Genomic DNA, 25002 nt, shown 5'->3' with positions numbered 1-25002 from the left:
AATTAGCCTCTGGATTACTTTTACAAGTAGCAGGAGGGGACATTTCCCCCCCCCCCACCGCCTTCTGCAGCTTTCTCAGGTTCTCCCATCCCACCGGAAGACCTGAGTGACCAGCCAGTGCTTTCGCCGACTGACCATAGAGGTGATCAGAGACTGGAACAGCTCTGATCAGCTCTATGGTAAAGAAAACCGGAAGCGATGAGCATTCACATCACAATCAACAGCGCTATTTTAGAATTGGGAAGGCAACTGATCACACAGGTCAGATGCTTTAAAGGGCAGAGAAGACATCCGGGTCTAATAGACCCCAGATCTCTCCATAAAGAGTATCTGTCACTGCCTATTGCTATCATAGGGGATATTTTTATTCCCTGTAATAACAATAAAAGTGATTAGAGTAAAGAAACAGTGTAAAAAGCAAAATTAATTTAAAAATGTTAAGCGCGCCTGCAATCGTCCCACACATGTAATGTGTCACATCGAGGGCACCAATTCTAGAACCAGACCTCCTGTTTAAATCTAAAATGGTAATCTGTAAAGGCTTTTAAAGTGTCGTCTATAGATGAATTTGTCTTTTGTCGCTGTTGCACGGGTGTGTGCAATTTTAAATTGTGACATGTTTGCTATCTATTTACTCGACATAACATCATCTTTTTAAATTTTTCCAAACAATTAGACATTATATTGTGTTTTTGTATGTTAAAATTAATAAAAAAAAAATTTTCCCCAAAAAAATTGCTTTTGAAAAACCACTGCACAAATACTGTGTGACATTTAAAATTTCAACACCCACCATTTTATTATCTAGGGCCTCGGCTTTAAAAATATATACACTATATTACCAAAAGTAATGGGGCGCCTGCCTTTAAACGCACATGAACTTTAATGGCATCCCAATTTTAGTCCGTAGGATTCAGTATTGAGTTGGCCCACCCTTTGCAACTCAACAGCTTCAACTTTTCTGGGAACGCTGTCCACAAGGTTTAAGAGTGTGTCTATGGGAATGTTTGACCAGAAGTGGATTTGTGAGGCTCGCAGTCTCTGCTTTAATTCATCCTGAAGGTTTCTATTGGGTTGAGGTCAGGACTCTGTGCAGTCATGTTGGAAGAGGAAGGGACCATCCCCAAACTGTTCCCACAAAGTTGGGAGCATGAAATTGTCCAAAATGTCTTGGTATGCTGATTCCTTTTGAGTTTCCTTCACTGGAACAAAGGGGCCAAGCCCTACATCTGATGGACAACCTCACACCATAATCTCCCTTCCACCAAACTTTACACTTGGCACAATGCAGTCAGGCAAGTACCGTTCTCCTGACAACCGCCAAACCCAGACATGTCCATCAAAACACCTGACAGAATTGTGATTCATCACTTCAGAGAAAATGTCTCCACTCGAGTCTAGTGACGGTGTGTTTTATAGCACTGCATCCGTCACTTTGTGTTGCACTTGGTGATGTAAGGCTTGGATGCAGCTGCTCGGCCATGGAAACCCATTCCATGAAGCTCTCTATGCACTCTGGTTGTGCTAACCTGAAGGCCACATGAAGTTTGGAGGTCTTTAGCTATTGACTCTGCAGACAGTTGGCGACTTCTGGGCACTGTGCGCTTCAGCATAAGCTGACCCTGTTCTGTCATTTTACGTGGCCTACCACTCCATGGCTGAGTTGCTGTTGTTCCCAGTTGCTTCTACTTTGTTATAATACCACTAACAGTTGACTGTGGATTATTTAGTAGCAAGGAAATTTCACGGATGGACTTATTACCACGCTTGAATTCGCTGAGCTCCTGAGAGTGGCCCATTCTTTCCCAAATGTTTATAGAAGCAGTCTTCATGACTAGGTGTTCATGGAGGTGGAAAACCTGAATCCAATGGTTTGGAGGGGTGTCCCAATACAGCAATATAGTGTATAATGTTTGGGGATTCTAGGCAATTTTCTAGCAAAAATTACTGATTTTTACATGTGAACAGAAAGTGTCAAAAGGACAGGTTAAGTTTGAGTCACAGGTTTTGAAATTTGTTGATGTGTGCATGTTTCATCATACTTTTTTTTTTTTTTTAAAGTATGCAGAAACTTAAACTTAAGTAAACATGATAAAAAAAATAAGTGTAGTGTAAGTATCAATTTAAGTCAAAATTTGAACAGGATTGAAGACATCCATATTAACATGACATATATGTGGCACCATTGAAAGAACATAATGACATGTACAACTAAATATCCTGATCAGATTAAGAAAAAAACAAGTTTGATATGAGTCACAGCATGGACAGATAACCTTTTGTTTTTGATTCATCGCTGTTATTGTAAAAAATTGGTAGAGGCACTTTTGTTTCTTTCCTGCCAAGATTCTCAAGTAAATTCTAGGTATTCTGCACCTTTATTTTATGCATTTTCTTCCCCGTTAATATACTAGCTTTTTAACTAAGTCACCGCATAAAATGCATAGAGCTCAAAGGGCAGGTATTCACTTATAAATGTGACTCCCTTTTTCTAATACACTTACAAAGCCCTGTAAATCTTTTTCCCTCACAGTGTTCAATTCAATTATTTTAAGTGCCGCATCCATTGTAAGCATTATATAAATAAGGATATAAATGCATTAGATAATTGATACCTTTGCAGTATTGTGTGGTTACCAGAAAATCATCTTTAAAAAGTGTGTCCTTCCTGCATCATAATAGAGCTTGTGTTTATTACCTTGGCACTGTTTGACAAGAAGAAAAAAAACTTGCATATATTGACCACCGCCATAAGCTAATATCTGTGTGGAAATCTGTTGGTTGCACCTAAAAAAACTTCACAAGCTAAAACATAAAATCCATTGTATCCATAAATGAATGCCATAAAAAATACATAGCAAATATATTACAGGGCAAACCGTATTAAAAAACCTGTACCATGGCTTTGAAGAGCAGCGGTTTGTTTTCTAGAGAAAAGAAGCATGCATGCAACTACTATCTACTCTTCCATTCCTCCATTTTCTCTGATGCTTCTCTGTGATGAGATTTGAAAATCTTAGTTTGAGAAAATAAATACATTTTCACTAAAATTTTATCTCCCGTTAAAAAAAATTATTTCAGTAGGTTTCTCCAAGTTTTGTATCGCCAAAAAAAATAGCTGTGACTTGTTTAGCTACCTTATGGCTCTTTGAAAACAGCTGATCAGTGCTGGTCTGAAGTCTTGGATCACCACTACATGGCAATACCCACTGTTTTCCAGCTTTTGTAATGAAAGGGGAGACCATTTTACTCCAAAAACATTTCTATGATTAATTTTGTCTCATTTAGAGTCTGTTTTGATTAGCTTTGGACTATAAATGCAGTGTGCTTTTAGCATCAGTTTGAGAAACCTCTGAGATAGTCCTATATAGAGAGAAGCAGTTCTGACACAAGCAGAAGCCAATCATTGGCCTTTACACTGATGTACATGTAGAATGTTTTGTGATATAATTTGGTTCTGTTTCCAGTTAACTTTTAAAGACCTTTTAGAATTTGTCTTGACTAAGCAGTTGTTGCCTTAGCCTAGCATATCTAATGTTGCATCAGTCATGTTGTGAATCACATTTGGAGCACTACAAACTGCTTTTATAATTGCAGAGGCAATTTCCCAAGTAAGGATTTTCTACTGTACAAATTAACAGTCTTTGCCTTGAAGAGTTGAGCTAGTGCAGAAATAAATTGTTTAAGATGAAGACACCAAAAGTATTTTGACTCTGGGGCATCATAATTAAATTGTAGTAATTGAAATGACTTTTTGCCCTTTGAGGATAATAGATTATGTATATGGCTGAGATTTTTCTGGCAACATCAATCTTATAGAACCTTTCCAACTGCTAGAGGCAACTTAGATTTACTAACTATAGATTGAATGTATCAGATCTATTGGATAGAAATCTGATATATCCCAAATATGCAAAACCTATTTAATCTGCCTGGCTGGGAATGTCAGCCTTTTATTTGCAAGAAGCCAGAGTTCAGCCATTTTTTAGATGGATATTAAAATATTTCTTCAGAATATTTCTGACAGACTTGTAAAAATTGTGTTTCTTGTCAGGGCTCATGATCAAATCCTAAAAGTACATTTGAAAATATACATATGTTTTTTTAAGTCTGAACGAACATACTTCAAATAGTGGTAAGCGGAATAGTATTTCTTCAAGACGAAGAAAAGATAAAGTTTGAAAAAGGATAAAGTTTGAATTATTATATTCAGTGTTCATCCTGCTGCCCATTGACCTCTACAGTAAATGCTAGATAGTGTTCTTTTCCAGAACTTTTTGAGAGGTACGCCTATGTCTGCCTATCCTATGGTGATAATAGAACATGACAGTAATCCCAGGTTTATTAATTGGGTAATATTTTATTTTGTTTTCCTCAGACTGGAGCTGGGATTTTGTTTAAAAGTGAAACTGTTCATAATGGGTTGATCAATGGTAAAAGATGCTATTGCTTGTTTTTTGCATATGGAAATACTCTTTACATTCCCTGAAAGCCCTTGAGTACTGACGTGATACTTTTTTTATTTGCACTAACATACAATTTTGAGGACAAGCTTTCGGGGTATGTCCCCTTCTTCAAGGTCCAGGCAGTACTACTTCACAAATTTTTAGCAGAATGTTAGAAGAGATGTTGAAAGGGGGAGAAAAAAAAACAGAAAGAAACACACACAAACAAATGTACACAGCAATGGTTATAAAACTAGGATTAGACTAGAGATAAGACACAGCAAAAGCAAAGACTGGTGTGTGGGGGGGGGGGACAACAACAGTCACAGAGGGGGTCGTAAAACTGTTGGATAATGAGTGAGGAATCCCATGTCCAAATTAAGGCCATTATCTTGTATCAAATAAAATTATCATTCTTAGTTAAAAAGTTTTCCTTTCCTAAATAGTTTTGAAATTTCCTTTAAGAACTAAAATATTGAGGTCTCCCAGAGTGTGGTCCGGTTGTGCGAAATGGTGTCCCACAGGTGTGCAGAAGTGATCTTCTTTATGTTCCTTGATGGTATGTCTGTGCAAATTCATCCTTGTTTGCAACTTCTGTCCTGTTTCGCCAACGTAAGATCCTTTGCTACATTTTCTGCACTGGATAAGGTACACAACATTACTACAGGTGCAGCTCTATGATCCGGAGATACTGAAGATCCCTTTTGAGTATCTGACGCTTTTTGATGGATTGATTTGGTTGCACAGTTTGCAGCGTTTTTTATTGCAGGGTTTGCTTCCATTATTTGTGACCTCCTAATTAGAAGGAAGTTTCCTACTGATTAGTTTATTTTTGAGGTTGGGGGGTTGTCTGAAAGCCAGTATTGGGGGTTGCAGGAAAGCCCTTGAATCCGAGTACAGGTAGATAGCCCAAGTTGAAATTTGGACATGCCCCCTAATGACTGTTATGTAGAGTTATACACATTTCAATAAGACTGTGAAGTGACAGTATTGGATTATGGACTGCAGCATGTGCTTGAGCTCCTACTTTGAACAAAGTTATAGGTCTATCCACAGCTTCATGCTTGCAGACAGTAAATTTAAATAAAGCATTGGTATAATTGCACCATGCAAACCTTCCTGCTTTCCCTGTACATCGATATGTACTGACTGATCTACAGACAGGGTAATAGGAAAGCATGCTTCTGCAGCATGAGCCTCTTGTGTGATAATCACTGGTAAAGAAAAGATCATTAGCGGGGTCAAATCATGCATTAACATTCTGATGACCATGTAATAAATGGTTTTCATCAGTCACTTCAATTGCTTATATCTGATTACAAGCTATGTGACATCTTCTAAACCTTCCTAGATGTGAATATGCTGAATTCTGCATACTATTGTTGTTTTCAAGGACATATGCTTTATGTAATTCTCTGCAAGTCTGTCCCAGATATGGCTTTGTGTCAAACAGGATAGGCTTCCAGCCAGTATTTAATATGCCTGCATTAAAGGCATGGCTACAAAGCTTCATATTTTTACTTGTTTAATAACAGCTTCATTAAAGCAGACCTGCCATCCAACATGGGCAACAAAATCCATTAATGCACTTGTGGCAGTTTTTCCTTATCCAATATTAAAAAAAATATACAGTATATACTAAATAATTTTTTTTTTTTTTACTGGACTTCAAGTCCACTCTTGCAAGTTTACTTCACACTGCAGGAAAACAACATATCATATGACTAAACACAGTTGGAGGAATTAACAAAAGTGATGCAAGCACCATGCTTCATATAAAAAATGAAACAGATGCCGCTCCTAATGGACAAAGGGGGCGCAAGCCCCTTTGTTACTTAAGAATGATTATTTCTCTGTTTTGCCATGTCTGCATGCTCACCCCTCTGCCCCTGTTAGGCTTAGAGCAGAAGGGAGGAGGAGAGTACAACAAGATCATACTGGGCAGGGATCTGCTGTATTTTTCTATATGAAAATTGGCTGTATTCCCTCTGCTAATTAGGGGTAGACCTTCACTAGTTTCTATTTCGTTCTGAAATAGAAATCTGTGCATATAGATTTGAAACAGGTCTTTCTGTTTAGTTAATGTGGCACATGTCACTCCAGATAGTTTCATGCCCCATTATAATGTAGTTGATTCCCCTGCATGTATCTGTCCATTGGTATTGCAACCTGGTGCATGCCTCATCAAATTTAAGAATTTGTTCCAATACTGTCATTTACCAGTGCTTAGTTTCCAGTTTCTATGTCTTGCCCTTGCTGCATTTTTAATCTTTAATTCTCATATCCATTTTTGCTTCTTTCAGACACTATTATGCCCCGTTCACACCTATGCAGTTTGCTTTTTGTATGTTTTTGCACTGCTTTTTGCAGTTTGTTTTGCTTTTTTCTACACGCGTTTTTACAGTGTGTTGTTCAGTTGTTTTTTTTTGGAATTTTTTTTTTTGTTAGGCAGAATAAAAATGCAAAACGCAAAATATGGCACAAACGCACTGCCATGCATTTCAGAAAATTCTCCATTGAACTCTACTGTAGAAAAAATGCTGCTTTTTGCTTTTAAAAAAGTTCCTGACCCTTTCCAAAAATGCAGCAGCAGCTCAAAATGCATAGATATGAACATGTTCCATAGGAAACCATGTTAAATGGACTGTAGTGCGTTTCTGCAATAAGCACTAAAAAAACACATTGGTTTGAACGGAGCCTTAGAAGCCGAGCCTCTGTGATTGAAAGAAGTGAAATCCATTGAATGAAGGGACCAGGTCAGTTACAGTTAGGCTCAGGAGAGAAAGGCTAGATGATGCTGGATTTCCTCCAACCTGGAAAAGAGGTGGGCCGTATCTGACTTGTGTCAACACATGATGCACATTTTTAGATTCTCACAGTGTGGGGTGAAATCAAGTAAGCAATTTTATTAAAGGAGAGAAGCCTGTACAACTGTGCAGCTTTCGGTGATAGTGTGGCAATGTTGCTGCACTGCTTATAAATTTGGAGCTGAAACTGTAATTCGGAAGGGAGGTTCTGTAAATATGAGTCGCACAAGTCAAGATTGTAATTTATGTTTGAATGGAATTCTTCACATAATAAGATTACATACTTCAAGATCATTCAGATTAATGGGGACTCTCCAAGAAAAAAAATTAAATTCGTTGTCTCTATTATTATTATACTAAAAAAAAGCAAAGTCTGCCCTTTAAATCCGGGTCCACATCTGCATACTAAAATGTTGCATTAACATGTAAGAAAAAAAAAAACATTTTACCCCACACCCTCTCCTTAAGAGGGGCAGGACAGCGGGTAAGAGCACATGGATAGACATATATATGAATCCTTTGTATCTGTACAAAAACTCCTAAATACCGTACGTTTTTTTTTTTTTAGATGTATTTACCTCGTCTGGAGTTCAGCTGTAAGAGTTGAGGTAATCTGAAAGATCTAGAGATGATTGATGGTGCATAGAAGTGTGGAATTATTACATTTATTAATGATTGCTGGTTATACTGGAAATTGGTTATACCAGTTTACACTGCAGCATAGTGCCCTTACTGTACTACAGAAGTTCTTCAGATTTCTTCCTTCAGGAAATTATCACACAAGTATTCTGAGTCATGTTAGCTGTTCAAAATGTACAGTTTTCATAATCCTGTTTAGCCTGAGAAAAACCAGAGACTTGCTGTTTGCCTGGCTGTGGCCTTTGGGTAAATAATAAATCTGCCATAGCACAAATAAGAACGGTAACTTAATTTAATATTAAACTGCTGGTAGTGCAGAGTAGGTGTTTTCCCAAAAATAGCAATGAATGCCATGTCCGTTTATACATTACAAGTCTTTAATGGACAGAAATGTAATTTGACAATTTCAACATTAACATTTTCATGGAGCTTGTCCGTTTATCTAAGCAAGAGTACTTATTTTGATTGTTTTTAATGAACAATTAAAATGACAATGGAGCTTACAATACACTCTGAATTTTTTTTTAAGTGTAAGCAGTGTACTTGAATTTGATTTGGTAGCAGCCTCTTGCAGTCCCTGTACAGAACCGAATCTGGTGTGTTGCAATGTGAGCATGCTGGTAGTTGGAGCGGGAAGTGCTTATCATTGTGCTACTTCTCCTTTCACTGTCCAGTCACACAATGCGAGTGAGAAGACAGTGAGAACAGCTTATCAGTGTACTGCTTCTCTTTCCACTGTCCAACCACAGGATGGGTAGTGGGGAAATTACTTATAAGTGAAAGCAAAATTGTTACAGAGAAATCAGATTCCCTCTTCTGCTAAGTAGGAATGTATTGTGTAGCAGAGTTATATATATATCTCAGGACTAGATGGACAAAAATACAAACATATAATAGATGATTTGGGTATATGAATGTCAACTATGTATTGTAAATGCTAGTTTTTGTCTAGGGGTGCATAGATGAGGAGTAATAACGACTAGTAAGGAGTGGAACAACTGGTCTTGTGAAGCTTCCTCCCTAAGGTGCTTCCGGCAGTGGTTGCACTTCTGCCTTCTTCACTTACAATGCATGGTTGAAAGCTCTGCGTTGTATGTGATGATGCTGATGAACTACCCACAGCTTGGAGTGCCAGATGTGCCTTTCCCTAGACAGGATAATCATTTAACCTTTGCAGTGCAGGGGGCCCCACTGCAAGTTTGTTTTCCCCTGCATCACATAGTTGGGCTTTAAATATTCTATATTTTTAGTTTTGGATAAGTAAGGTATGGTTAAAACTCCTTCTGTTTTATTTTATTTTGTTTTTGCTATTTGTGTCCTACTGGGGATATTTAACCTATAATGTTTGTCTTTGTGACATTTGCCACTGTTAAAAGTTGCTGTTCTCAGTCTATAGCTGGCATGCATCATGCACTCTGTTCAGCTGCTGTGTGTAGGGTAGGGCAGTGAAGGAGAAGGTGCTACACTATATGGGGGCTGTTATGTGAAGGGGACTGTGATGGGGGGGAGGAGACTGTGAAAGAAAGGACAGTAATAGGGGGATGGGGGGGCTGTGATGTAAAGGAGAGACTGTGGGCACTGATGTAAAGGGGAGGTGGGGTCTGTGATGTAAAGGGGGGTGTGGTGGGAAATGTGATGTGAAGAAGGGGGGGGGGACTGAAGACACTAATGTAAAGGGGGGGGGGGTACTGAGAACACTGATGTAAGGGAGTGTTCACACTTGTGCAAAGAACTGTGCTTTTCTCCAGTACAGAAACAATAGTCACTACAAGGGCAAAAAGAAAACAATTGTTTTCTATTTGCCCTATTCACATTGCAACAGAGCCCCTGGGAACTGAGCAGTGTGGTATGGAAAAAATGCATACTGTATTACATTTTCTGCAATGGACTGGCACTCACTTGAAGGCTTCTTGTACTGTCCATTTCTACCTATTGCAGTGCATAGAAATGAATGAATTGTAATTTTCATCCTTCAATAAACCTGAAAAGAAAAACGTACAGTGTGACGCACTTTGCATTGCACTGTCACTTCCTGGACCTCGCTCTGAAAGGTGGCCACACAGTAAAACCCTGCATTTTGCCATGAGAGCCAGGATGAATGTGGGGAGGGGGTTGTGGTTTTAAGAATCTAATTAATAGCACAAACATGAGATTTGGACCTCTAGTGGAATACAGTTTTGCTGATCGGTTCTCCGTAAATTTCAATAAAAAACCCCCCAAAATGATCAAGAAAAGTGGGATTTTTAAGGAAACCTAAACCCTGAAAATAAAATCCATTTTTATTATACAAAATACAATACAAAAAAGTGCTGGTTTAAAACACTGGACAATGGTGCGTTATTTGTAAGCAGATTCCAAGTGCCATTAGCTAGTTTCATTCTAATTTTCAAGTAGATTCTAAGTGCCATTAGCAAATTTGTGCCTTAATTGGTGGTTTCAGCATGTTACACTCATTGCTTCATCAGGAAAGCAGAGTATTAAACGGGATACCTGTCCTCATGCACTCATGAACACCTCCAGTGACAACCAAGACCCCCAAGGGAGAGAGAAACCCCAGTCAGACATCCCAATTCATCCAAGGGGGAGATGCAAAAAGCGGACTGCATGGGAAGACAGGGAAGTGTATTGTTATAAAATCATTTTTGGAAATCGCCTCGTGAGGGAGCCTGAGTACCATCCAAATGGATAAAGTAAAAAATACTTTGTATTCAAACATGCAAGTGAGCATTATGTTACATTTTTACAATAACCCTATTGTGATGGCACCTCATAGTAAACTCACATGTTAAATACAAAAACAATGGGTATAGGCTTCTATTTGCTCCACCTTTTAGCAGACGGCATAACAGAGCCAAATAGGGGCACCCCACTCAAAACAGATTCCCCAATGCTCTTTGCTTCTGTATGGACCACATATAATACTCCACAGTTAAGGCTGCCAGGGCAACAACAAGGAGTCCCCGCTTCCAAGAGGACCATAGAAGGGTAACTTAGGTTTCTTATAGAAAATAAAGTCAGCTCTTGTTTAAACTTTGGCCTTATGATATGTATTGTTAGAAAATACATTTTGGAAATCACCACATAAGAGCATCTGAGTACCACCCAAATGGATAAACAAAGAAAAAGAGTGACTTTACTATAACCCCTTTTCAATAGCCTCCATTGTAGGATCTATATTTTAAAGTCTAGTTCCTCTACGATTTTGCCGAACCCTCAGTTATTGGCTACATGGTATGCTATTCAACAAAGGGGCAGGATGTGAACTTGCAGTGTAAAGAATTGTGTTGGCTGAAGTAAGCTTCCACAATAGTGTGGATTCCAAAGTCCCATCTTGGCTCACTTGGATTTCATTGTCAAGGAACATCTGTTCTTGGTGGCAATTCATTGTAAACTTTAGATTGAAATAATTTTTCTGTAAAGCCTGCAATGAAGGAATATACAGAATAGCCTCAGACTGTGGTTCGCGGCTCTAGCCAACAGATTTTGCATTGAGATTTGTTGTCTGTTCATAGACACAGGATTTGGTTGTTAAAAAGCTGTCGTGTAAAAAGTGGTTGGCGGGTTTTCCTTTTCATGGAGAACGGCTTTTGGTGAGGAATGGACAAATATATCCACGAGATCTCCAGGGAAAGCGTTCTCTTTTTGTGGCTTAAAAAGAAGGGTAGGCTTCTGGTTTTATAGAGGAATGGGTCGTTTTCCAGCTGGTACCTCATCATCCAGACAGTCTCTTCTGTGCCCACAGGCATCTGGATCCAGAGGGAAAACACAGGGCCAGGGGGCTGGGGACACAGAACAAGTTCTGTTTTTGAGAAATCAGGTCCTGGAAGCTAAAATAGACAAATTTTCACTTCGATACCTCTTTGCCATGCGCTTGCTGGGAATGATGGTGCTCTAGGCCATTCTTTACGCTCAGTTTCACTCCAGTCCATTAAAAAGGAATATCCAGTCTGTATGAACAGGAAAGTTTGGTGTCTGGATTGCCATTTGTCCCTAGCTCCCTATGCGTCATGGGCATTAGACTGGTGGACGTTTTCTCAGAACCTGGACAGAGGGACGTCTTTCATTCCAGTAGTCTGGTGAATAATGTCTATCTATGCCAGTCTGTTCGCTTGGGGAGCCATTTTGGGATCTGCCTCAGTACAGGGGCCTTGGTCTCCTCAGGAAATGCGTTTTACCACCAATGTTCTGGAGTTGTGGGCTGTTCGGTTTCACTGGATCACTGGACGAACTGGTTTGGGGGTCTCCAGTAAAACATTAGTCCGATGGCGGTGGCATGTATAAATCAGTAGGGCAGCACTAAGTGCTTGAATGATAAGGTTCCCCCTTTAGGCTAAAAATGCACTCTACCAAGAGTGTGGGAGCGTCATGTGTTAGTTGTTATCAAGCATCAGGTGTCAGTGGCTCAGGTCTGCAAGGCCTCAACGTAATCTTCGATTCATGTGTTTACAAGGTTTTACCAAGTGGATGTGGGAGCCACAAAGGATACTGCTTTTCTACTTGCTTACCTGTAAAATCAATTTCTTGGAGTACATCACGGAAGGTCACTCCCCTCTTTCTGGGAGTTCATTGCTTGCTACAAAACTGAGGGACTTCCTGTATGCCAGGGGTTATATAGGGGAGGACTACCTGTCTGCTGTTGGTCTGCCAGTGGCCATTCACCTATATATGGAACATAACCCAGATAATGATTAAAGCCTGCTCTGTGTCCCATGATGTACTCCAATATATGGATTTTACAGGTAAGTTGGAAGAAACAAAAAAAATCCCATTTTTACTGTGGCTGGCAGTATACTGTGTTCTCTCTTCCACTTTGCCACTCCCTACTTTCCCCTGGCTCCCTGCTATGTCTCATATATATAACACAAGTTTTGTAAGCATGCTTAATGAAATCTTCAAATTAGTGTGACATTTGAGGGGCTTTGTGTAAATGGACAATTAATTGAAAGGACAATATAAATAAAGAAATATTTTTGTTTGCCCTATAAATGGGTACCTTAGACATCAATGTGAATGAATTTTGTTTTGTAACTTGTACAGTATTTTGTAGCTTTCATAGATTCGTATCTGCCTTCTGAAATGGTGTTATAATACATTTTGTTGCTGAGAAAGCCTTGCATTAATAGACATAGAATAATTGTTTGTTCAGCGTTCCGCTTGGTAAGAAACTTGTATGCATTGTGGGTTATACCATATGTTTTTCTCTCATAGTTTCACTGACCTTGTAATTGCTTCCAGTGCTTTTCCAGGTACATTGCAGCAAAAAAACTTAAATCATGACAGTTTTTTTAATTGTACAATGCAGAAGGTTGAATGCCTCAGCTTTCATAAGCAGCCTTCCTGTTCTGTTTGTGTTTATGCTTTTAAAATTGAATTACAATTGATTATTGTATTTCTTGGCAGAATCTATGAAAATTTAACATTTAATTGTATTATTCAACACGTATTTCTCCCTCTTAGCCTGAACACTCCACCTGGCACCAAAATAAAGCTATTAGGAACTGTTGAAGTGAAAAATGGATGCTTGCTCCTGGATGACACCAATACTGTCGTGCTTGGAGGTGAAGTGGAACCGCTCATTGAGAAATGGGAGCTACAGAGGGTGAGGTTAACACAAATCACTTTGAGCTCTTGTTGTTGGCTGTGCTACTAAATTGACTCCTCAGGCAAAGAATGCGTATCTTTTTGGAAGCGTGCATCTATTATTTCCCTAGAATACTGTTTACCTATTTACTCAAGCAGAAACCATTTACTGTGGACTGGATAGTGATACAGAGATGTAACCTGGATAGTTTTCCTCGTAACAACGATAAAAACTGTTCACAGGGGAAAAATTATTCTTGCTTTCTAAATGTTATGAGTGTGTGTGTGTGTGTGTGTGTGTGTGTGTGTGTGTTTTTTCTTTTCTGTTAAATTGTTATTTAACATTTTTAAGTACGTTTATGGAGATGAACCAAGGACACTAGTAGTGCAACTTCACATGCAAGGGACACACTGCCAGATATCTATGACACTGTGTTTCCTTATGATTTAATATACATATAAAATATCTTTCTGTGGTATGACATTCATGCTACCTATATTTGTTCTAATTTAGTCTCTTGTCTAATATGTACAGTATATGGAATAAGACCTTTTCTAAACCAGAGTGGACATAGCCATGGAAACGGCTAGAGGATAAAAAAGACACAACTCGCAATGGCAAAATGCCCACTTTATGTATTAGCATTTCATGGTTTACATAATTTGCAAACTTCATGTCAAAGTAGCAGAATGAAGAGAGAGAGAAATTAACGTAGATTCAATTTGATGCGTGCTGTAACACTATTTTGTCATGCTCTTTCTCTTGATATGGGTATATTTAAACTCAGGCAGTATGCAGGCATTTGCATAACTGGGAAATTAAATCAACTCGCATTATAATCTTTAATACATTTTGAAATGTATAATTACACTACATGATTTATAAAATGTAGTTAAAATAAATGTTAGGGTGGAGCTCATAGTAACCGGTTTCTGTTACCTCCACTATTTTTTCCTGAAAGAAGTTAAAATAAATCACTTGTAATTCTGCTTCTCCTTGCTAGGCACACATAACATGTTTAAAGCAGAGCTCCTGGCAAACATTTTTTTCCATGTCCTTGATGCTGATTTCCTACTTTCACTGAAGATGGCCTCTATCTTCTGGTTCACTCAGTAGTTGCTCTGAAATAAGCTGATGATTTTCAAATAAACCGTTAATCCTCTGTGGTTTGTAAGACCAGTGGCTGCTATTCCTCCAGCCACTGGTCTTGGCACATCCCTTCTGTAGTTCTTCTTCCAGGAAGCTGTGATGTATTTCCTCCCTGCTCACTGTAGTGGGCGCAGTCAGACTCCTGCTTTGAACCTCCCACCCAGGCAGTGTTCTAAGAATTGAAAGTTCAGGGCACTCTGGGTCTGTCCCTCCTCCCATAGCTTCAACTAGGAGACTCTGCACAGTGTATATACTATACACACTAGGAATGCACCCATAAATTGTTGTTCGAAAATAGCGTTATCAGCACTTTGTTGATAGGAACAAAGGTGGTTATAATGGCCACTGAAATCGCGGTTTTAGCCACGATTTTGTCCTTGACTTCTCTGCGATTTTTTTTTTTTTTCCCCCCTGTGCTTTTGCCACATTTTTACCCCTGATTTTGCCACAATTTTACCTGTGATTTTACCTGCAATTACATGTAATTTTTACATGTGCTTTTGCTGCTTTTGTTACCCGTTTTTTCTTCAATTTTAACCACGATTTTACAGCGATTTTGCTATTTTACCCAGAATTTTACCACAATTTTTTCTGTGAATTTACCCAGAATTTTGCTGCAGTGTTTGCCGAGTTTTGATACCATTTTGCCACAATTTTACCCACGGTTTTGCTGCGATTTTACCATGATTTTGCTCTGATTTTACCATATATAGGGTGCGTATTTCATAGGTCATGTGACTCAAATGCGTCAAAACCGCAGCATGTGTGTTTGTGATACATTTTTGCTGTGTTTTCAGTGCATTTCAGGTCTAATTCACACCAATGCAGTTTGCTTTTTGTCTGTTTTGCAGTGCACTTTGATTTTTTTACAGCGATTTTTGATGCGTTTTGCTTTTTTTAAATATTTTTTGGGCCAACTTGTTGCTGAGCAGAATAAAAACGCAAAATGCATCAAAAACGTAACACGTGTATTTTTGAAGTGTTTTTGCTGCGTTTTCAATGCATTTTAGGCCTGGTGCACACCAGTGCAGTTTTTTGTTTTGTCTGTTTTGCTGTGCATTTTTGCATGCACTTTTATGATGCTTTTTTATGCTTTTTGTGTCTTTTGAATGTTTTTAATCTGCCCAGCAATAAGCAACATCCTCGGCCACAACAGAACAGAAACAAAGCACTGGGACATAAGGCTCCATTCACACTAGGGCATTTCAAATTGCCTGCGGATGCACCGCGATTCTGCCTACAATTTGAAATCACGCTGTGAAAACGTTCGATCGTGCGTGCAGGTGGCATTGATTTCAGTGGCACCTGAAAACGACATGTTTTTCCAGACGACAAATGCGCTGTGATTGCGCAAACCAAATTGATGGATGTGTGATGCCCATGAAACCTTTTTTGGGTGTTTTGCGATTTTGTCTGCGCGATATCGGCGTGTTTGTCGCACGGAAAAACATGCCGTTTTCAGGTGCCGTTGAATAGAATGCCACTGCTGAAGCACACAGTGTGCAGCAGTCACCAACTGTCTGCATAATCAATAGCTAAAGACCTCCAAACTTTGTGTGGCCTTCAGATTAGCCCAACAACAGTACATAGAGAGCTTCATGCAATGGATTTCCATGGTTGAGCATCTGCATTCAAACCTTACATCACCGAGTGCTACTGGCAGGATCACCAGGTGAAAATAATAGGAAAATAAGTCTGAAAAAGGAATGCAGTGACATCGAAGGACTGATGAAGGCCACCTAATCCTAGGCTGTATCCAGTATCATCCTAGAAAGAATCACTGGCAGACCATCATTAACTGTATACAATGGGTTTTATATATGCGCATCTGGGCAACCAACATGTAGCCCCGCCTGGGACCTCCTCCTGCTGACAAATCTCAACCACCTCTAGGCTCAATTGTAGAGATCTCAGAGAAAAATGCTGGCTGAGTGTACACGGGAAGTTAGGAACTCACTGGAATTCTGGTAGACCAACAGGTGGAGCTCATTGGAAAGTGCAAGAGGAATCTGGACAGCGTTGGACCTACCGGTGAGCCCGGGATAACCCTGGAGTGTGAGTTATATCATCCTTGAGTGGCTACCCAGTTCCGGATGTCACCATAGCCGCTGACCAGACCTAGATGTCATTACAGATACACTATACATATAATGCCCTGTTTATATGTACTTCTGGTAAGTGCATTATTGTACCAGAGCTTTTCACCAGCAAGTTGAAGTCACGGAGCACTGAGCACCTTTAGTTTTCTCAGTTTATTGACTTATCACCACTGTCACCATTGGAATAATTGTTATATCAACAACAGTCGTTACAACAGGGACATTATCACATCACCTTGGCACTATAAGTGTGTTCGCATATGTTCACGTGTTTAATGTCTATGAGCCAATTTTGGTTTGTCATTTGTCTAGCGCTGCATATTCATTTTATTATTTGCTACTGAGGTGTTGAGGATTGCCTTTTATGCTAGCTGCTTCTTATTACGTCTGGAGATTGCGCTCACTTATCTATTTGATATATAGAAGAGTTAATAGTTTTTTTATCAATTAACAAAATGTAATGTAAATGAACAGTGATCCAAATCAAATCAATATTTGGTGTGACTATCCTTTGCTTTCAAAATGGCATCAATTCTAGGTACACTTGCACACAGTTTGTGAAGGAACTTTGCGGGTAGGTTGTTCCAAAGGTTCAGGTGTAAGAAGCTTAGGGCTCTCTGGTGGCCAAACCATCACTTCCAGGAATCCGTGTTGTTCTTCATGCTGAAGATAGTTCTTAAAGACATTGTCTGTATGTTTGGGGTCATTGTCCTGCCACAGAATACATTTGGAACCAACCACACACCTCCCTGATGGTATGGTATGATGGATAATTACACTGTTCAACAAATTTTTATTTTTTGCCAGTTTTGGAAACAAAAGGATCCATTTCTTAATGAATTTCACATTCTGAGTTCAAATATAACAATGAAATTTGTCAATTGGCTCTAGTTTTTCTGTAAACGGAAAGTTTTCTACTATAGGCGTAATGACTACATAATGCACAATAATTATATAGATAGATGTCTTTCCACAAATATAAAGCAAGTGATATTGACTACATAACAAAGCCTAAATGGCATAATATATTGCATAGGATTACCAAGAAAAATTATAGCCATGAGCTAAGTTGAATCATTTTAATACTTAGGATTCTCACTAGTTTTGTCTTCAGTTTGTGTCGGTTTTGCTTCTCTTGGCTTTTCTCTTGTATTCGAGGAAAGGGCTATCTCTTACAACTGCATGTGACTACACGCTTCAGGTTCTTCCTCACTTGACTCAACCACGAAGGATTCTGGTGCTTTAGGAATTGGTAGCCCCTCTCCATGAGGAACTGGACGTATTGCCGATGGAATATTTGGATAGTGCACAGATAACTTTTTCTTCTTATTTAGCCCTTTTACAATTGGAGGCACCATACAAAAGTAACAATTACTAACATGATCTGTTGGCTCTCTCCAAATCATTGGCACAGCGAAAGGCATAGATGCCTTTTTTCCATTCAACCATTGCTCCAGTGCCGTCCCACAAGAATTGCAGCATATATGTGGTGCCCAGCTCTTGTCCTGGTCTCCTATCTTGCAGCCAAAATACAAGTTGTAGGCTTTCTTAATCATTCCTGTTATCCTCCTTTTTTGTGAGATAAAAGTTATTTCACCGCAGATATAGCAGAAATTATCTGTTTTATTCACACAAGTTCGAGGCATTACTGAGTAGCCTATATAAGCATAAAACGAAATGTAAAGACGCTGTAGAACTACAATCAGCTACAGATACTGCAGCTTTTATGCAGTGAAGTGATGCAATTAAAGGCTAATATTGCATCATCTCAGTATACATGCAATTTTCTATTGGTCACCAGTATCAATTGCGCAATATGCAGCTGAAGTTGCATCATAATTTTGAATGGCTTACGTCATTAGATGGGTGAATATATCATGGAAACTAGAGCCAATCAACATTTTTTAGGGTCATTTTCGTTTTCAGCACCCCAAAATTATGTAAGATTAGCTAATTTTATGCCCAAAACTTTTTACCTGTTGAACAGTGTTATCTGCCTCTATTTCTCAGCATTGAGGACACCATTGATCTTGACCAAATCTCCAACTGCAGAAATGAAGCCCCAGACTTGCAAGGAACCTCCACCATGCTTCATTGTTGCATGCAGACACTCATTATTATACCACTCTCAAGCCTCCTGCTACAGCCAAGTATTTGAAATTTTGCCTCATCAATCCACAGCCATTTTTTTGAACCCCAGTTCCCATGTTTTCTTGCATAGTTGAGTCGCTTAGCCTTGTTTCCATGTCGGAGGTATGGCTTTATGACTGCTGTTCTTCCATGAAGACCACTTCTGGCCAGACCTCTCTGGACAGTTGATGGGTATACCTGGGTCCCACTGGTTTCTGCCACTTTTGTGATGATGGCAGTGCTGGACTTCTTCTAATGTTGAAGGGAAGTAACCAAGATGTGTCTTTTATCTGCTGCAATAAGTTTCCTTGGCTGACCACTGTGTCTATGATCCACAGAGTTGCCCATTTCTTAGTGCTTCTTCAAAAGAGCTTGAACAGCACATACTGAAACCCCAGTCTGCTTTGAACTCTTTGACTGGGAGAGACTTTGCTGATGCAGTATAACTACTGTCAGGGTGCGGGTGTTCTGCAGCATCGCGCCGGGCGGCGCATGCGCAGAACACTGACACGCTCTAGCCGGCGAGCAACGGGACCTGGACGAGCGCAGCTGTGGCAATGACCGCGCATGCGCACTCACGATCGCGGACACGCGCCTGGCACCAATGACAGCGCAGGGCGGGCTATTTAAACAGAACAGAGTAATGTCAAAATTGCCGTTTGGTCTTATCTGCTCTGTTCCTGATTCCTGATCCTGTGATTATTCCGTTGCCGACCTCTGCATTGTACCTGACCCTGCTGACTTCTCCTGATTAACCCCTGGCTTGCCTGACAATCCTTTTGCCTGATCCTTTGTACCGCGCTGCCCGCTAATTGCCTAACCTGGCTTGTGACTCCGACCATTCTCTGCTTGCTCCTCTGGTACCTCGCTGCCCGCACATTGCTGACCTGGCCTGCCTGACTACGCCTCACGCTACCCAGACGATCCATCCATCCCGCACGGATCGCTCCCTGTCAGTAAGTCTGCCAGCCTCTTCACATCAGACTCCATTTTTCGCACACCCCTGACGGTGCTCTCTATCACTGCCGGACGTACTCAGGGGTCGCGACCTGGTCTCAGTCTGCGCCAAGTCCATCCCCACCATCAGGGGCCCTGGTGAATAGCAGATTGGGACTTAGACCCCGCTCCCTGAGGAACTCTGCGCTGTGGGCTGCTAGAGACACCACCGGGCGGATCATAACAACTACCCTGCGTTTTGTTGCTGTGCTTAGTCTTGCCATGGTGTATAACCTGTGACATGAAACTTTCTTCCACGACCTCACTTTAGTAGCAGAGTTTGGCTGTTCTTCACCCAGCTGTTTCAGTTAAGGACTGTGTTTAAACCTACATAGGAAATTGATGGTTATTAGCACCTGTTTGGTAGAAATTTGTAATTTTATGGAAATAAACAATTGAAACACATATTTTTAAAAGCATTCTTACTTTACAGCATTTCTTCACACCTGCCTAAAACCTTTGAACCTTTGCAGAGATGTGTGTGTGTGTGTGTGTGTGTGTGTGCGTGCGTGCGTGCGTGCGTGCGTGCGCGCGTCAGTTCTGTATGTGTGTCATTATCTTTATCTTACGTACTCCCACAATTTAATAGTGTAACGATAATGAGGTCTGATGAACCCCAAATTGAGTGGGGAGAATAGAGAAGTTGTACTGGGAACAGTAGCACCCTTTTTTGTAAAAATGCACAAGTCAGCAATGAAAATGATCTGATTTAAATACTAAGTTTGTGGTGGAGAGGTGACAATTTTAATCACAGTCACAGGCCAGATTGAAACACACTTGAAATAATACAGCCAGCTTATTGTACACCATAAATGTTGTCTGTTGAAAGGCCTGTTAGTAATGTTTATTTTCCATAGGTCTGAAACTTATTACTTGGTCATATGTTATGATTATGCAGTCTGAATAAATCGGTTGAAGTTGTTACTGCCATTCACTTTATTTTATAGGCTTCTGCCTGTTTTAAATTAATAAATACTAAACAGATGTAGTGTGTATATTTTGTATTGTAGCTTAGCTTTTGTATTCATTAATCTGAGTGGAACATTAACTACTTTTGTCCTCTCTTCTAGTAGTACTTTGTTTAAACCATACACTATTAGTGTGTAAGCTCTAATGAGCAAGGCCCTCTGATCCCTCTTGTTTTGAATTGTATTGTAACTGTTCTGCCTGCCTTCATTTTGTACAGAGCCGTGTAAACTTTTGATGCTATATAAATCCTGTATAATAATATTTATATTAAAATACAGTTTATTAATTATATTTATCAAAGAGAAATCATTTTTCTGTAGAATTGTGTTCTTCTGTGCTATTTTTTACTCTACTGATCAGAAACTTTGCTTTTCCAAGGGGTGATTTAATTTGTTACAAACTGAGTACTCTTATCTATTCATTGTTCAGTTCTTTTACTTTACGGTTTATTTTTATTATGTATTGCAAGATTATGGTTTGTACAATGACTGCAATTCTAGGAATGTGGCTAGTTGGTTTACTTGCATTTCTCTTTTTCTCTTTTTATACAGCATAAAGGTAAATCAGCAACTGAATACCTTTTTGGCTGTGTTTTTTTAAACATTGTGTAAAGATAAAGAAAAATGCATTTTATGAACATATGTACCCTGTTGATATTTTTATTTTTTGGGATTAGGGATTACTAGGTACCTTTTTATCATGTGGGGCCCATTCACCCTGGCATTAAGAGAGAACATGCCCATGGTAACTAACGTAGTATAATCACAAATACGATGCAATCTGTGTTACGATCATAATAGTGACTTTGGTTTTTCTTTGTCCTTCCTGTAACAATTTTAAAACCTGTTGATCCTGCGAGTAGCTCCATTTTTTTCCTACGATCTTTAAAAGGATGAATTGTTGAGGCTGATGGTTTTGCAGTGAAATCACACAGCAGCTTTAAGCCCTGGGGACTGTATAGTCTTAGACTTTAAAGTGGAACTAAAGGTAGGAATACATATCTCTGCTCCAGCAGTCTGACACCAGCAGCTTCTTCCCGGCTTCTTACTGGTGCTGGTCTTCGGACATCTTAATTGGCAGGCACATGATGAAGTCACTTCCATGTATGTGCAGGAGTCATTCATCCTGGCACACTGGCACCATGCCTGAAATTTAAACTGAGCTGTTTCTTTTGAAAAAAAAAAAAAAGATTTAAGTTGGTTGAATAAACACTGACCATTTTAAGAGTAACTCCACTTTTTTTGTGCAAAAAACATTTCTGTCTGGATGACCTATGGACATTGCAAGGTTTTTTAACATACATTGTGGAAGATTCCTATCTTTTGTGTTATTCTGGAGAAATAGCGGTTTGTTTGTCTGTGTCCATGTGCAAAGTCAATCTGTGTGGAGTGGTTTTATAATTGTCAATCAGCTGCTTCCCTTGCAGAGCTCTAATGAGGAAAGTGGCAGGGTCTGCATCCCTTTGGACATGATTTCCTATTGGGAGTATCTCACCAAAAATGACATTAATGTTGCAGGGGATGCCAAAAATCTGACTTGAATCTTAGTGAAGACTTGAGAAAATCAGTAAGCCAATCACACAAGCAGGAAATTACATTTTCAGGGGGCATTCTGTACACCATCTGTGTAGAAAACTCCCCCAGGTAGCCATATTGCATTGCATTTTACAGAAAATTACAGCACTGCAGATTGAAAAGGAAAGGTAATTAATAACATTCAATTACAAAATGACTTGAGTCGCAATTGTAAAATCTATAATATTTATTTTTACTTCCTATTTTTTTTCCCCCACGAAAGTAAAGTTACCCTTTAAGCATCCCTAACAATGTAATATGGTTTGTCTCAGCCCCTTTAACTGACTCTTGCTTGATGCCTTAACCTGCTATCGAAAGTGGAAAACAAATGTCAGGCATCCTTATTTGTTCCAGTTAAAGGGACATAGTGTATTGAAGAAAGAAGCTAAACATGCCAGGGAACTGGTATTTGCAGAATGAAAAGCAGTATTGGCATCCTATGTCTCTCAGAAAAAGTTTCTATTAAAGTTGACCTATCTTTAAAATCCAAGTTAATATTATTCAGTAGAGTACATATCCTCATTAAAAATTACAATACTATCACAAATTAACAAAAAAGGTAAATTTATTTAAAGTCTACTTGCAATCAGTGGTTCTTAAAGTTATTGTACACCTTCTGTAAATGGAGACCGGTTCTTGATTACATGGGGATCTCAACCCTGCTCCCTCTTACTTAGGAGGCAAAATATTGTTTCAAGGATAGGTTCACCTTTACCCACATGCTACATTTTACACCCGTGTTTAGGGCGTAACATATAATATGCTGTTAATCATTGGCCAACTCACCCTTAGAGGCCCTTCCCCTATGACAGCAACTGGGGGGCTCTTCACCCAGCAGCCTCTGTCGCATTTAAAAACAGTGTAAAATCATATCAATTAATTGTTTTTTTTGTTTGTTTTTTCTACCAAATATGTATTTATACCCTGGTCACATTGGGTGCGACTTGGCATGTGATTTTCAAATCATATGCCAATTCGCACCCTATTGTCTGCTATTGGAGCAGTCACATCAGTGCAGTTCCAACTTGGTCGGAGCCACACCGATTTCTAAAGTAGTGCATGCATTTCTTTTGGTACGATTTGCATAGATATCTGTGTCAGATGTCTTGCAAATCACATCTGAAATCGGCAAGTCATCCGACTTTGAAATTGTGCAACTGGACTGTAAGTCGCACGATTTCAAAATCAGACTTGATGTGACCGGGGGCTTAACCATCAGTGAGTGTTGATACTAAATTTATTTTGCAGCTGAACTTGAAATGACGGTGGAGAAGACTTTTTTTTTTGTGCTGTATATAGAGGTCTCCACTTACTTGATTGCCAATTCAAGTAGGGAAATTAAGTAAAACACACAAACAGGATATGACTACACCACAAAGCATGCATGGACTTGGCATCAAAGCTGTTTTTTTTTTTTTTTTTTTTTTTTTTATTTACATGTTTTCATATTCAGTATATGAACTTTTTTTAATGCTTTTGAGCAGCATTGAAATCATATCTTACTATCTAAAAAACACAAAAACTGGTGCTAGTCATAGAACTGATGTAAGTTGAAAGTAGGACTTCTAAATGTTAAAAGGCATGTTTTTATTGTATTTACATTAACATAGTGACTCATTTCTATTATAAGAGCATACTTCCATTTCACTTTTCATAGTCCGTCAGTAATAATTATTCAACTCACGTTCCATTAGACAGGCATATTTGGTCTACTAACAAAGGTACACTAAACAGATTTTGTTTCATTTATTCAGCCTCATATTTATGACCAGATACTTCACTCTATTGTTTGCTAATTTAATGTATTTAGTGGGTATTTGTTTTACTTTTCTCATTTACTTTAATCACTATATCACTTTTCTCATTAATATGCAAAAATATGTGCTCTGTTTTAGATGTAAACAATACAAACCGTCTAATTTTGTCTTGTGCAGATGTTGAAATTGTAGCCATTCTATGTCTGACTTTTTTGTCTATTTTGTTTTTTTTTTAGCTGTAGGTGATCCTTGAGCTCCAGCCAAGTGACTGTGAAGCTAAGCTCACCTTTTGGAGCATGCTACACATTACACCCGTATTTAGGGTGTAATGAGTAACATGCTCCAGCATCTCCCTCCAAACCACACCTCTACCATGACAGCGGGTGGGGGTTCCTCTCCCCCACACCTGCTGTCACATTTTAAAATCATCGTAGTTGAATGTGGCACCTCTCACACAGCTGCATCATTCCTTCATAGTAATCTATGAAAGCATAAACTACAAGTCCCATCTGCCACCGCAGCAGATGGCTTGTATTCCTCAATGAACTGTGAGGGCACTGATGAGCACCCTCATAGGTCATTGACACTTCCTTCTGCTTTCAAACAGAAAGGGTTGCGAGCAAGAAAGCTGGAGTAAGTGTCAGCAGAAGCCTGACATTGCATCCGCGATCCACTGATCGTGGGTGCAGTACAATACTTTGCAGGCTCTTTGAAGAAAAAATATTTATTTATTTTTCCCAAAGGTGAACTTAGCCTTAAACCCTGAGAGGAGCACCTTGGAAATATGATGTAATTGGTCTGTTGCTCTCAGGAGAAAATATTTCATCAATCTCCTCTCAACAGAAATCACTCAGCA

At 39.3% G+C, this 25002-nt stretch overlaps 1 protein-coding gene across 2 annotated transcripts in view; it reads left to right on the top strand.

The window, feature by feature from the left end:
* The window catches only part of TDRD3 (tudor domain containing 3), a 378807-nt gene that overhangs the window by 185369 nt on the left and 168436 nt on the right, over window positions 1-25002 (top strand). For both annotated transcript variants that reach the window (XM_089668374.1, XM_089668381.1), the window contains one exon: window positions 13349-13490. In XM_089668374.1, coding sequence (XP_089524500.1) covers window positions 13349-13490 — 142 coding nt within the window. The remainder of the gene's footprint in view (window positions 1-13348; window positions 13491-25002) is intronic.

This window comes from Staurois parvus, unplaced genomic scaffold (assembly GCF_062004578.1).
Source record: "Staurois parvus isolate SC_StPar_1 unplaced genomic scaffold, SC_StPar_1.0 ptg000007l, whole genome shotgun sequence".
Lineage (NCBI taxonomy): Eukaryota > Metazoa > Chordata > Amphibia > Anura > Ranidae > Staurois > Staurois parvus.
Note: the sequence above shows the minus strand (reverse complement) of the source record. Positions and strands in the feature narration are given on the sequence as shown.